General features: G+C 33.8%; 1 protein-coding gene and 1 long non-coding RNA gene across 2 annotated transcripts; one reads left to right on the top strand and one right to left on the bottom strand.

Annotated features, from left to right (window-relative positions):
- The first annotated feature begins 261 nt into the window (after positions 1–261).
- On the top strand, positions 262–2,629 carry LOC25486640 (S-adenosylmethionine synthase). Its single transcript, XM_013608259.3, has 2 exons — positions 262–418; positions 1,169–2,629. The coding sequence occupies exon 2, from the start codon at positions 1,182–1,184 to the stop codon at positions 2,370–2,372; it is 1,191 nt and encodes a 396-aa protein (XP_013463713.1). The 5' UTR covers positions 262–418; positions 1,169–1,181; the 3' UTR covers positions 2,373–2,629.
- A 7,483-nt stretch (positions 2,630–10,112) lies between these two features.
- LOC25486638 (uncharacterized) lies at positions 10,113–10,893 on the bottom strand. Its single transcript, XR_003009651.2, has 2 exons — positions 10,733–10,893; positions 10,113–10,614 (listed from the first exon to the last, which is right to left on the bottom strand). It is a non-coding gene; the product is annotated as an uncharacterized lncRNA (long non-coding RNA).
- Between the last annotated feature and the right edge of the window lie 4,187 nt (positions 10,894–15,080).

Genomic DNA, 15,080 nt, shown 5'->3' with positions numbered 1-15,080 from the left:
ATCACTTCGTCCAAAATAAATAAATAAAGCTCTTGCAATTAAATCAGCAATCTTGACTTCAAACTGCCATTGAGAATGTTGCCCTTTTAAATCTTTTGAGAATGAGTTTTACCGATGAGTATGGTTACTTGATCGAATGATTAGTCTCTAGAGTTGTAGTTGTGGACAAAAATATCTATTCACACAACCAAAAAAAAAAGAATCTAAACCAGATCTTGCTTCAAAGGGGCATTTGAGTCATTAACTACATTTCAACTACCTCAGCAACCTCTCTCATTTGAGACTTTTGCCTATAAATTGAGTTCCAAGTCTTCTCTTTGGACTCACAACGCTTGATCAGACTTAACCATAGCAAAGCGGGTTCAATCTGTTCAAGCACCAACTTCTCTTTCTTTCACCAACTACCTTTTTCTTTAAGGTAACACTTGCTTCTTTGTTTTGCTTTGTGTTTTTCTCTATAGATCTATCATGAGGTTATTCTTGATCAAGTTTGGATTTTGATCTTCTGGGTCATTTTGTTTTGTGATTTTAACAAATGGGTTGCTCTTAGATTTGACTAAATATGTTTAAAGTTTGGAAAGTTGAAACCTTGATCTGGAGGATTCTCCAATTTTGGTTTAAGATTTCTCCAATTTTGTAGGAATTATGTTTGGTCTCTTAGATCTGGAGAAATTGTTATTATGTTGTTGGTGTTTTTTCATGTTGATAATTGTTGTATGGAACTTATTTTCTTTGATCTGTTTCACTAATTAACTAACTTTGAACTTGTACTTAATTTCCATTTGTCGGTTATAGTGTTCTAGTTTGTTTGAAATTTTGTTAAGTTGGCTTATGATTTATGTGTATGTTTGAATTGACGGCGAATTTAACGAAATTGAGCTGTGATTTCGTTGAAGCTCGAAAGTGTAACTTTTGTCTGAATTGTGTAATTTGATTAAAGTCGCCATCAATCTAAACATGTACTAAGATTGCATTGAAATCATGTCTTGTTGGTGTTTATTTATTAAACTATGCCTTCAATTAACTTGATTTATGATTTACTTAATGCAAGATTTGAATCATGATTGATAGAAAATACATGATGTATATAAGGGATAAGACGGGTTTGAACTGAGATTGAATTTTGATTATGGATGCTTAATTTACTTTCTTTTGTTGTGTTTTTCAGGTCTTAATTAAAGATGGCAACAGAAACTTTCCTATACACATCTGAATCTGTGAACGAGGGACACCCCGACAAGCTTTGCGACCAGATCTCTGATGCCGTTCTAGATGCTTGCCTCGAGCAAGATCCAGACAGCAAAGTTGCATGTGAAACTTGCACAAAGACCAACATGGTTATGGTCTTTGGTGAGATCACAACAAAAGCAAATGTTGACTACGAAAAGATTGTCCGTAAAACATGCAGGAACATAGGTTTTGTTTCAGATGATGTTGGTCTTGATGCTGACAACTGCAAAGTCCTTGTCAACATTGAACAACAGAGTCCTGATATTGCTCAAGGTGTTCATGGCCATCTTACAAAAAGACCTGAGGAAATTGGTGCTGGTGATCAAGGTCACATGTTCGGGTATGCTACCGATGAAACACCCGAGCTTATGCCTTTAACCCATGTTCTTGCAACCAAGTTAGGAGCTAAGCTCACTGAAGTTCGCAAGAACGGAACATGCCCTTGGTTGAGACCTGATGGAAAGACCCAAGTCACTATTGAGTATTTCAATGACAAGGGCGCCATGGTTCCGATCCGTGTCCATACTGTCCTTATCTCAACACAGCACGATGAAACTGTCACCAATGACGAAATTGCAGCTGATTTGAAGGAACATGTGATCAAGCCCGTGATCCCAGAGAAGTACCTTGATGAGAAAACCATCTTCCACTTGAACCCTTCAGGCCGTTTCGTCATCGGTGGTCCTCACGGTGACGCTGGTCTAACCGGCCGCAAGATCATCATCGATACTTATGGTGGTTGGGGTGCACACGGTGGTGGTGCTTTCTCCGGTAAAGATCCAACAAAAGTCGACAGGAGTGGAGCTTACATTGTGAGACAAGCTGCAAAGAGTATTGTTGCTAACGGACTTGCTAGAAGGTGCATTGTGCAAGTTTCCTATGCTATCGGTGTTCCAGAGCCATTGTCTGTGTTTGTTGATTCTTACGGTACCGGAAAGATCCCTGATAAGGAAATCCTTAACATTGTGAAGGAAACCTTTGACTTCAGGCCAGGAATGATCTCTATTAACCTTGATCTTAAGAGGGGTGGAAATAACAGGTTTTTGAAGACTGCTGCTTATGGACATTTTGGTAGAGATGATGCTGATTTCACATGGGAGGTTGTGAAGCCACTCAAGGGTGGAAAGTTAGCCACTGCTTAAGTGAAGTAATGGAGTTTTGGATGGTGCTTACAAATCTTGATTGTACCAAAAGCATGTTATAATTTTTCTTGTGTTCCCCTTCCCCCTGTTTTCATTTATTATATGTATTTTTTTCTTCTGATTTGTGTACTTTGTATGTGTTCGTTTAGAACATATATATATTTTACATGATCAACCGACAAAATGTTGTGTCAAGATTTATCCCATATAATGTAATAATACCAAATTAAAGTGAGCTTACAATTAGTTGGTTACTATTTGTTTTTTGGTAAACGACCAAAATATCTACGTATTAGCACGGTTGGAATATATATATTTAATATGTAAGGTCGTCATTGTATAAACACAACGTTGTACAAAAACATTTCTATGCTAAATATTTTCTTTAATTGATTGAATTAAAACATGTTATAAGGTAGGCAATGACAATATAGGATTAAAATGACAGAAATTTAAATATCATTAAGAAATATACCGTCAAGCTTCTTATTGAGCGGAACACGACCCAATTTCATCGATTCCTTCTGTTTACCTTGAATTTCGGTAAACAACTGATGATTTACTAATGGTTACTTGCAAATCAACCAGTAAATTTTAAGACATATTGTGTTTGTTATTTTTCAAAGAAGGATGAATGTTCTTGATATTTTTTTACCGAAGTATGAATATAACAGTCGAATTCAATGAAGGTTGGACTCTGTCGAGATTATCTTCAAAGGTTTAAAGTAAAATGCTTGAAAAGAACAAGTAAATTGCTATGAATTTAAAGGAATAAGCTTAAATTGAATGTAAATTGGTACAAAAATTCATACATTGCAACTTGTGACTCGTTTTTCTCTTAAATGCGGATAGTTTGAGTGTAAGTTTTCTGTATGATTGAATTGTGACATGTTTTTCCTATGAAAAACTATTATTTATACTAAGTAACTACCTACACAGAAACGTTCGAACGTAACCACTAACAACTACCTAAGATACGTGTTAATTGAACTTCAACTAAGACCTTTCGATGGTAACCGCTACATGATTCCCTCATCCAACACCAACTTCTCTTCGACTCTTGCTTCTTTGTCGAACCGATTCTTTTCGACTCCTGCTTGTTTGTCAAACCAATCACCATGTAGACAATGAATCCATTTAAGTCTCATAATTCGACCAAATTAAGGAATCGAAACTTATTAATCTCTTTTTCAAAATCTGAGTCAAACTTCATTGACTGCATTTATTGTAGCCTGTCGAAAATACAGACTAACACCTTTCTCTTTGGAAGCAGAACAAGAACCAATTTCCGCTATTTCGGATTGTTATTGAGCGAGTGAACTCAAGGTTTTATTGTAAAGTCAGCGAAGTTTCTATGGTGTACTTGTAGTATCAGTCCACAATGAAAGGCTCCGTATCGACGCCTCACTACTACTTAATTAATAATTACTAAGCTATTTCATAAAAATTATAGTTTAACCATCATCGAATTTCATTGATTAGTTTTTTCCTGATCTCGTAGATGTAGGGATCAACATAAAGAAGAGAAGCACTTCGCTGATGCTATTTCAAATTCTTAAAAAATGAGAGAAAAAGTGAATATGGAAAAAACTGTGAATATTTTTTATCAATTGAATTTGTTACATGAAGTAGCTTATATACAAGTTGTAGATGACAACTAAGCATAATTAACTTGTAACAAACTAAATGTAATATGCATATGAAATGTAAAGCTAAATGTAATAACTTGTGTTCCAAGCTAACCAGTTTCAAGCTATTCTAAGTCTAATCTTTCTCATATGTCTTTATTGCTAATACCCCCTCGCAAGCTGGAGGTTGGTAGATATCTACCATCCCAAGCTTGGAGATACATTCATGAAATTGATGAGGTCGTACTGCTTCAGTAAAGATATCTATCGTTTGGTTTTAAGAAGAAATCGATAAGAAACGCACAACACCAACTTGTATCTTTTAACGAACAAGATGACAATCAATACCAAGATTTTTGGTACGTCCGTGAAGCCAACATTGATAGTGACAGTGGGTGCATGGGTCTAGTGAACGTAGTAGAAATGTGTAATTCACGTTGATTGTCGCAATAAAGAACAAATAAACTAGATAAAGATTAGTCTAGATCATGTAAAGAAAACACATCCATTGCAATTCATGAGTGGCAAAAGCTAAGGCCCTATACTCAGCCGTTGCAAAAGAGTAAGAGACTATTTGTAGCTATTGTTAATTGGCTTCAAATTTGTGGTTTGGAAGAACAGAGAAATCGTGACATAATTTCATCAACGTGTCACGATTTCCAGGCAATGAGCATGGTTTTTCAGGGTGCTCAATCGTGTCACGATTTTGAGAAAACGTGACACGATTTTCAACTTGCTGGGCACGTTTTCAGGATAAGGTTGGTCGTACCTTGGGTCGTACGCACCAATCGTGTCACAATTTGGACAAACGTGACACGATTTTGACAGCTAAAAACTGCTATAAAAGTGTTCTTCTGCAGATTTTGAAGGTGAGCTTGGAGAGAGAGAAACTTAGATTACAAAGGAGGTAACTTTAGGGTTGAGTGTCTTTGTAGTGAGTATCTCTTGGGTTGGGAAGCATTGTAAACAACTTGGGTAGTGAGATTTCACCATTTGAATGATCAAAAAGCTTCCTTTTGTGTTTTTTCTTAGGACTCATTATTGAGAGTGTGGGTGACACAAAATGGGTAGAAATTAAGTCTTGTTCTTTTGTAAGCTTATAATCTAATTTCTTGTAACCCTTTTGTAACACTTTCATCATAGTGGATTGGAGGGTTGCTCTCTCCCCCAGATTAGGTCATATTGGACCGAACTGGGTCAACAATCTTGGTGTGTTTGTTCCTTTCTTTCATTTCTTATCTTTATTGCTTTGATTATGCTTGTGGTGTTGCTCTACACTTAGATCTAGGTCTGTTTTTGTTGTTGTTGCTTGGAGACACTTTATCCATTGATTACCACTTCCTTTTCTCCACACATCTTTGTTATTCATTGGTGTGATTTTGTCCGAATTCACAACAGTAGCTTTTTGGATTTCCAAGAAACTTTAGATTGACCGGTGAAGAAACAATATCCTGAAATAAATCGTCATGTATCTACGCACCACCTCAATAAACATCACTAAAACCAATGAGTTGGAAATCAAAAGATTGGGAAAAAAAATAAACCATGGCCTGGTGATTTCTCAAGATATCTAAGCACCCTAAGTGCAGCTCTGCGATGTGTTTATGTGGGAGAAGCCATAAATTGGCTTAATTGTTAAGTGGAAAATGCAATGTCAGGTCTTGTAGTAGTAAGATAAAGCAAGCGCCCAATCAGTCGTTAGTAATTTGTGACATCAAGGTAAGCAGAACCTCTTTCTTGATACGGTCTAATAGAAGGATCAAGAGTTGTATTCAAAGGTTTGCAACTAGTGAGTCCTAAGTCCTCAAGTAACTCTAAATAATATTTACGTTGACACAGAGATATACCTTCAAAGGAATGTGCTAGTTCGAGCCCAAAGAATAATTTCAGTTGGCCCAAGTTTTTGATATGAAAAGTTGTATTTAAAGCAGCTTTTACTACACAAGTATCATAGTAAAAGATGTGGAAGCGGACCTGATAAATAGAGTATGATCAAAGTTGGCTTGGGTAAACCATAAGCAAAAGAAATATGGTTAGTTTTTCAAACCATTGGCGACTTCCTTGTTTAAGTGTATAGAGAGACTTGAGAAATTTACATACTTTAGCTGATTTAGGGGATGAGACTCCTTGAGGAACCCTCATATACACTGCTTTATGTAAATCACCATGTAGGTACATATTATTGACATCTAACTGATAAAAAAGAGGTTAGTGCTAAAAGAACTCTAATAATGGAAAGCTTAGCTACATATGAATAAGTTTCAAAATAATCTAAGCCTTATGTTTGGTTGTAACCTTGTGCCATAAGTATGGCTTTGTGTAACACCCCGTTTTCCCAAAATAAAAATTTCATAACAATTATCAGAGTATTCAACACATAAACGGAATGCTACACTTCTTAAAAATCATAAATGAGATAAATAACAATTTATCCATCAACATAATTATTCAAAACTTCGCAGCGGATTTAATTTAACAACATAAATAATCTTGACACGAAGGCCTCATCAAAACATCTCATAAATATCCAATTAATAACTTAATCATATAAATTCATAATCAATACGTAAGGAATAGAAAATAGCCACAAAAGTTCTCATCCCGTTACGTATCAGAGCACCTAAAGACACAGTGAGGGATAGCCACTCACGACAACAATCAATAACTTCTTATTCTCGATCACCTGCAAGTTACTCATACGAAGAGCAACATTTCCAAGCACAAGGGGGTGATATTTCACAAAACAATAATATTAAGCATATAATTCATCAATTATATGTAACAACATAGCAACATCATAATCTCATCATAAATAGTAATATAATCATATCATACTTCATTAACAACTCATGTATAGAACACAACTTAACAACTCGACTCAACAATGCAACTTCAACTTGACTATGCAACTTAGACCTCTTAATCATGCATGTGGTACCAATCCAGGGCATCAAGCCCTCAACGTGTTAAGTATTAATATACTTCCAGGGCATGAAGCCCTCAACGTGGTGAGCAAAGGCTCTAGGGCATCAAGCCCCCAACAAAGAATGACTATGCATGGACTCAACAACTTAATATCTTAGAACATTGACCTCTTATATAAATCCAATAATTTGGAACATTATCTTTCATCTTAGACCGACTCATGCAGCTTAGTTAATAAACAAACAGCAACATAAGCAGTACATAAAACAGTTCATGATATAACAATATCAATGCAAATCAACAACATCTCAAACATCATATATAATTCAAGTAATGCATATACAAATATATCACATTATTAACGACATCAAATCATCTTATAACAACTTCACAGATTATCATTAATATCATATACAACCTCCATTCCTACCCCAAGGATAAACTCATAACATCTCGTGCAACAAAGATCGCAAAACCCTAAACAAGGTATTCTGTAACTAGGCAACTCGCGAGGCGAGAGCCTCTACACGCTATGGCGACTTCAGGAAAAAGGCATTCGCTTTGGCGAGTAAGCAACTTGCCTTGGCGAACCAGAAGCTGGGTGCTCTCGGGAATTTGACATTTTTCACCCAAAAATCCATTTTTGAACTTTCCCATGTTCAATCTCAATCTAAAAACTTGCCTAATCATTATTATACATGTTCAGGCACTCAGGATCATCTAAAGTTCGACTTAACAAGTGAAATCACAAAACAGGTTCCTCACTGGTCACACTCGCTATGGCGAGTGAACTGCTCGCTATGGCGAGCTGCAAGGTGCAACTCGCGAGGCGGATGAAACTTGCTCGCGAGGCGAGCGATGAAGATCATCACTCGCTATGGCGAGGATCATCACTCGAGAGGTGAGCGGTGAATGTTGGCTCGGGCATAATTGCAATTTTCACGAAAATCAACCTAAAGGCATGGTTTTAAGCTTAACATTGATTCCAGATATCATCCTATGGATTGTCTAAGGTCTATAAACAGTTTCTACATCAATCTAACAATTCTACATCAATTAATCATCAATTTCTCACTTTAACCCTAATTTCCAACTTCTCTAAATTAATCCTACACTTGTTAGATACCACCATCAGAATTATACAACTTAATAGAATTGAATGCTAGTCTCACCCTTACCTTAGAAATTGAAATCACAGCCTCTCTAGGTCTTCTTCTCTTCTCTTGGTTTTTTCTCCTTTTTCTCCAAAACTGAACGTACGTACTAACTTTTCTAAACTAGGTCTTCTCTTATTTATATCTCCTCTATCTATTCTATCTTATTCCTCTTTTTCCCCCAAAACTCTCTAAAATCTCAAAACAACTCCTCAACTCAATATTTATTTTATTTTCAAATCTTATTTTATTAAACAATAAAATAAGTCACAACACCTCATCAAATCACATAAATCACTTAAATCACATAAATCACACCAATCATATAAATATATTCTAAACTCATCTTAATAAATTCTAGACTCAATAAAATAATTAAATAATCAAAACGGGCATTACACTTTGAATCTTTCAATAGTCCCATCAATGTGTCTCTTGATTTTATAGACCCATTTACTCCCAATAGACACTACATTTGTAGGTAAATCAACAAACTCCCATGTGTTATTAGCATTCAAGGCATCAAGAGCTTCAAGGAATATGATCTCCATCATCCTTTTATTTTCTCTAAGGTATGCTTTTCTATTATTTTGTAATGATGTTGGTGTCCATGAGCAACTAAACCTCCTTGATTAGGGTTCTACGATGAACCCCTTCTTATTTTTGGAATCAATTAATAAAGTTTTTATTCATTTTATAATCTAAAATCTGATTTAATTCGTTTATGCCTATTTCTATACCGTATACGACTCTAATTCCATTAGAGCAAGGCAATAGTGAATTGCTTAGTTTCTAATATAATTGAATCTAAGTATGAATTTAGGGCTATAACTCGTCTTAACGGAACTCCGCAATTGTAAATGGTTGAATTGCAGGGATGTTAAAATAAACTTCCACTGATTCATCACGGGTTATGTTCTACTTTCTTAAATCCAAACATGAGACAAGTTATAAACCAATGATTTCTTGATTTAATTTCCAGCAAAGATGAAGGGGGGATTCAAGGATTCCATAATCGTCGTTACACTTATGAATCATCCAAACCTAATCTTGCATTGAACACGGCAATTAAAACTCTGCAACCACATTTAAATTTTCTCTTTTATTTGCTTTATAAATAAATTCCACTAATTACCAAGTTCAACGATAATCCATGTGGAGATTATTAACATACTAATTTATTACTTGATACGATTTGATGCACTTTCCTAAATTTACCATTAACTGACGAGCTACTTACGTTAGCAATCTTGCCATTCTTTAGAGGAAACTTCATCCGGAGGTTCGAAGTTGACATTGCAGCTTCCTTATCATTAAATACCAGTCTTCCTATGATATAAGGTTGTAGGAGCATCGACTTCGTTTGTATGAACTTCAAACCTAGATCCACAATGAAAGTTATAAGTTTATCGAGGTAGCCTATGACCTCAATATTGTTGCATGAAAAGCTGATTAGGACGCCGAGATATAGCTTTAAAGTTGACACTAGTATCCCTAGTCATGTGTAAGTGTCACGAACAATGATGTCGACTAAATTGTCTTGACTAATCAAGCTCTTCCTGACGTTGCAGTTTTCCATGATAACTGAGATAACCATTGATCTATCTTGTAGTCTGTTTATTCTGTTGTAATCTTTCTAGGTGAATGTGATCGAGGAGAGTATATTACTTACTCCCTCCGTTCCTTAATAAATGACTTAGTTGACAATATGCATTATTGACTTGATATACTTTGACCATATTTTTCTACTAATTCACAAAGATAAATAATATCATGTAAGATGTTGTTGGATTCGTCTCGATGAGTATTTTTAAAATATTAAATTTTTATAATTTTTTTAGTAGAGAATTGAAGATATCAAAGATAAAACATATGCATTGGTATGTGTGTCAGAGTCAATTATGTCATTTATTTAGAGACGGAGGGAGTATTATTTATATTGTCTTTGCGATAAACAATTTTCTGGGACCCAAATTTTGATTGGGACGAGTCCGTTGAATTCCGAAGAATTTTCGTCTCAGGCAAATAAATCCTTAATGAAATAAAATATATTTTTTCGAAGGGAGTATAGGGATACTCCAACCCTTACAACAATAGTAATCCGGAACTCCTACAAAATCACGTCTTTTAAAAAAAAAAAAAGGTATAACAAATATAATTAAAAACTATTGATATTGTTGAAGAAATTGAAAGCTCAAAGAAATACAAACGAAAATTTGATAGAAATCCTAAGAATAACAACAACATTTTTTTTGGTGGTGTCTGGAATTCGAATCCCAGAACTTACATATATTATGCATTGTTCTTACCAACTGAGCTAAACTCACGAGGATATAATAACAACATTCTAACAAGCTAATAATACTGTAGCCTTAGATATAACATTCAAGTATATTGAATTTTATCTTGGGATGCAACCACAGTACTCCTCCTCCCCCTCCTCCCCCTCCTCCTCCCAAACGCACTTCCCATCATGAGATGGAGGACAATATTTATTTTCACAATCAACATCAAATTCACATGACTGGCGAATATCTACAATGAAAAACAAGAAGAAAAAAAAAGTTGCATTATTTATAGAAGAAAACTTTTCTTTTTTTTTTTCTTTCTAGGAGAGAAGAAAAATTAAAATGATGAGAAAAAAAATGCTTACTGCCAGTGCCAGCTTCAGTTGCAACAAGTAATAGAAGAAGAATGACGATCATATGATACACACATTTAAAAATTATATTCATATTTTTCCGTTTTTGTAAGCAAGAATCAATTTTTTGTTTATGACAGAATCAAAAAATTTCTTGATCACTTTATAAAGGAAAAAATATCTCCATGCTCTATTATTTTAATAACTAGTTTTATGCACTTAACCTTTTACAAAAATCAAGTGTTTTAGTCATTGTATTTGACCCCTATAAAAGCAAAATGAGTATTTTAGTCATTGTATTTAACCCCCCTATAAGGATTAAAATAGAACAAATTATTTTATGGACCGAACTTGGAAATCTTGAATTTTGTAGAGTGAAAACATATTGAACCACATACTTGATCAATATGCGACAACAAAAATCACAATAAATTTACATAAAAGTTAAATTAAAGCAACGACAAAGATTGTAAAAACTGTTTGGAAGTTATGTGCAGTTAGTTAAGGTAATTAAACTGGAGTTAGTAATTAACTATAGTTAGTTAAGTTAGCTAGGGTTAGTAGCTTGGTTAAAAGATAGTTAGAGTTAGTTTAGTTACTCAAACAAACTAATTTTTATATATAAGAACACTATTGTACTCATTCATTATTTTTTTTTTGCAATCTATATTCATTCAATATGAATTTCTATGAGTATTCTTCTCATGATTACACATATGTTCTCTATCTTGCTTACATCTTCGTTCTTTTTCCCTTCGATTCCATAATTTTTAACAACAACTTCGGTTCGAGGAATTAAAATATGCAGTTGCGCGTAGAGATGTTTACCGGTGTTTTTGGTAAACAATAAGACTAGTTTTGATTATTACAAGCAGGATCAAACCAGAAATCTTAGGACATGTTGTGTAATCTTTTTCCAGAAAGTGTATGAATGTTCATCATATTCATAGGTTCCTAGGATATGCTGCTTTTGAATTTCAATTCTTTCCCTTCGACATCAACTGATTGGTTTTGACCAAACTTCTTGCAGAGTCACTTCCTATCGAACTCTTTCAAATATTAAGTCTCACACCATGTCAAAATCTTTATGCCGAAGATAATAACTTTAATTCTTTGAAAGAACAAAAGTCAACTGTCATTGACTACATTAATTGAACATGTCGAAATTACTGTCTAACAAGAGGATAGTCAATACACAAGAAAATATAAAATCCCTCAAAAAAAAAAAAAAAGAACTAACATTAGTTATTTAGTAAAGTGTTCTTTTAAGAGGTAGTTATTTAGTAAAGTTGAAAACGATGTTTCAATGAATCAAATACATTTTTAATTGATTTTGTTCTAAAATGATAACAACGTCTTTTTTCTATGTAAGCGAATAAATATTTACAATAAACCTATCATCATTCAGTTTGTTTGAATATTGTATTGATCATTTTTATTGGTTGTTATGGAAATCAAAAGTGTAAAAAATAAGTCAAATAAATTTTTCGATCAAATATTAATTTTTTACTTTATTCTCGACTTTCTGAACAACATATGTCAAAAACAAAATCTGCCAAACTAGTCTTAGTTCCAACTCGCGTTTGCAGCACAGTTGAAAGTCCTGCCAAATACCAACTCTCCCGCGCCACGGAACAACCCACAAAAGCATACCAATCATCCTCAACAACCGTATCACACCAAGGACAGATCACCTCACATTGTACATGCCACGATTATAGTTGGAGACGCGTCGGAATACACCCCCTGCAAATCCTCCATAACAAATTATGTGTTTTATGAGGGGAATTCACCTTCCAGATTCTATGTCACTCTCCTTCAACATGGAACCGATCACGGTGTACCAACTCCATCTAGCAAGTTTATAATCAGTCTTAACAGTATACCTCCCATTACGTTCCATCATCCATGCTATTCTATCATTTTGAACTTCCGCAAACAATGATGTATCGATAATAGTTTGAGATCGTCAAAGCGACTCTATTTTTTTTGTAAAAAATAAAAATGCTACTCTATTTTTATACAACACTCTGCCCCTTACACTCATATATGCGGTTTACACCAAATATTTTCCATCTATAATTTTTTTTTTGAGAGAGAGAGAATCTACAAAATTGTTGTGGAAAAGTTAACATACTTTATTTCTGAGTGGAACATTTTGTTTTTTTGCTCAGCAATAAACATAAGGTTTTTAATAACTCCACCTGTTAATTTAACGTGGCTTATTTTTGGTTTCGACTCAATGTGCCACCAAAAGCTGTTCTTTCTCGTTTGTATTTTTGGGTCATATACTTTTGTTTTTTGCACACCTCATTGAATTCAAATGACCGTTGGACTGACCGTATAGTTGATGAATAAATGAGTAAATGACAACAACTTAACAATAATTTCTTCAAAGAAAAAATAATACAAGTATTATATTACTTTAGTTTTTTTTTGTTGCTGTAAAAATAGTGGATGAATAATGCTTCAAAATAAAATAGTGGATGAGTATAATTGACAACGATTTAACAAATATTATATTAACGAATCCACGGTCCATTCATATTAAGGAATCCACGGTCCATTCACACTAACTTATGTTTTTTTGTCTTTTTTATTTCAAAAAAAAAAAACTAATGTTTTTTTTTTAATATTTCGCACTCAGTTTTTGTTCTAAGCTTAATTGTGCATTTGACTTTTTTTTTTTTTTTTTTTTACCAAAATAACCCAATTTTCATATTTATATTCCAAAAGGCTCTAGTAAAAAAAAAAAGGTTAATAGTGTTTTTCACTCCTGTATTATATGTCATTTTCGGTTTTCGCCCCTATAAAATTTTCGGTTTGATTTGCACCATCGTAAAATTTTTATTTTTTGGAAAACACCCCTAATAGGTCATTTTCAGAATTTTTTTTAAGAAATTTTGGTTTTTGAATGGCCTATTAAGGGTGTTTTCCGGAAAATAAAAATTTTACGAGAGTGCAAATCAAACCGAAAATTTTATAGGGGCGAAAACCGAAAATGACATATATTATAGGGGTGAAAAACACTATTAACCCAAAAAAAAACTAACTGCCATAGTTTGATCTTTTTCATTTGAGTGCTCCATTTCATTTGGATCCCCCGTGAAGACATCCGTCCTAAGAGTGTTCCAATGCGAATATTCAAGTTGTTTGGGATAAAATTCCTCTAAGTTGATTGGACTTAAATATCTTCATTGCATTTGATCTCTTTGCTTCATAACTTTCATGAGATGTCTAGGTTTACTGAATTCGATGATCTATACAATAATAAAAATAAAAATAAAAATAAATACTTAAAACATCTGTAGAGTTGTCTTTCTAAGGAAGAAAGAGAAATACAATGGCTCAAAGTAAAACATTACAAATGATTTCCCAAATCATGAGTAACTCACTCTAAAATCTCTAGAAAGACCTCTAATGAATAGAAAAGACCGGATAAAACACGAATAAATATCATATGATGAGAGTCATCATAACTCTATACTTAAACCGTTCATTGTCCTCAAGTAACAAAATAACCGTGCATTCAAATTTGTAATAAGTAAAGTAACATACATTTCTGACATGGTGCTTATATCTTTATTTTGTCCCACTCACAACTTTTATATAACTTACCACTTCCATTCTCCAAGAATTCAATCGGGATAGTCGTTGAGAAGATAATCCAAACTTTCAACCGCACTCAATTGTCTATTCACTTCTCCACCAATACCATAGAGAGTAATCATTATTAATCCACTCAGTAAACATGATAATGCCATTTCACCGTAAATTTGAAGAGATTTAGAATAGTCATTCAAATTCAAGTACAAACGTACACACTTTAAAGATCTTTCAAGGTTATAACATGGTTTGGGTTACAGTGATATATTTGAAAAAAGTAGGCTTAACAAAAGAAATGGAGTTAGATATCTTCTACGGATCCTTATACACTAAATATGACCAACCGTCCAAATCTTCTCTAGAACAACACATGCGTTAGCAGAAATATTTTTTTTAGGTGACCAATTTTTTTTATTGCTTGGCTCTTGATTTTCCGCGCGCATGTTTGTCTATATATATATATATATATAATTTTTTTTTTTGTGCGGTCCAATTTTTAGATGGCTGATCTCCCTTTTTCATTTTTAGTACCAATACCCAAATTTAAGATGTTGCTAATTTCAAAGAGAAACTCTAAAGTTAGTTCCAAACCAATACAAGGGAAACTTATACTTCTATGTAAGTCCGAAGAAATCAAATAGATGTAAACATTTTAGGTTAAAAAACTTGTAACATGGATTGTCACTGAAACGACAAGGAAGTATTATGGAGGATCAAATTGGGTTAGCAAAGGATAACATTTAATGAGAGTGTT

This window comes from Medicago truncatula, chromosome 2, assembly GCF_003473485.1.
Source record: "Medicago truncatula cultivar Jemalong A17 chromosome 2, MtrunA17r5.0-ANR, whole genome shotgun sequence".
In the NCBI taxonomy this organism is placed as follows: domain Eukaryota; kingdom Viridiplantae; phylum Streptophyta; class Magnoliopsida; order Fabales; family Fabaceae; genus Medicago; species Medicago truncatula.
Note: the sequence above shows the minus strand (reverse complement) of the source record. Positions and strands in the feature narration are given on the sequence as shown.

Coding starts and splice junctions, on each gene's coding strand:
- LOC25486640 (XM_013608259.3), top strand. CDS start 1,182: ATGGCAACAGAAACTTTCCTATACACATCTGAATCTGTGAACGAGGGA.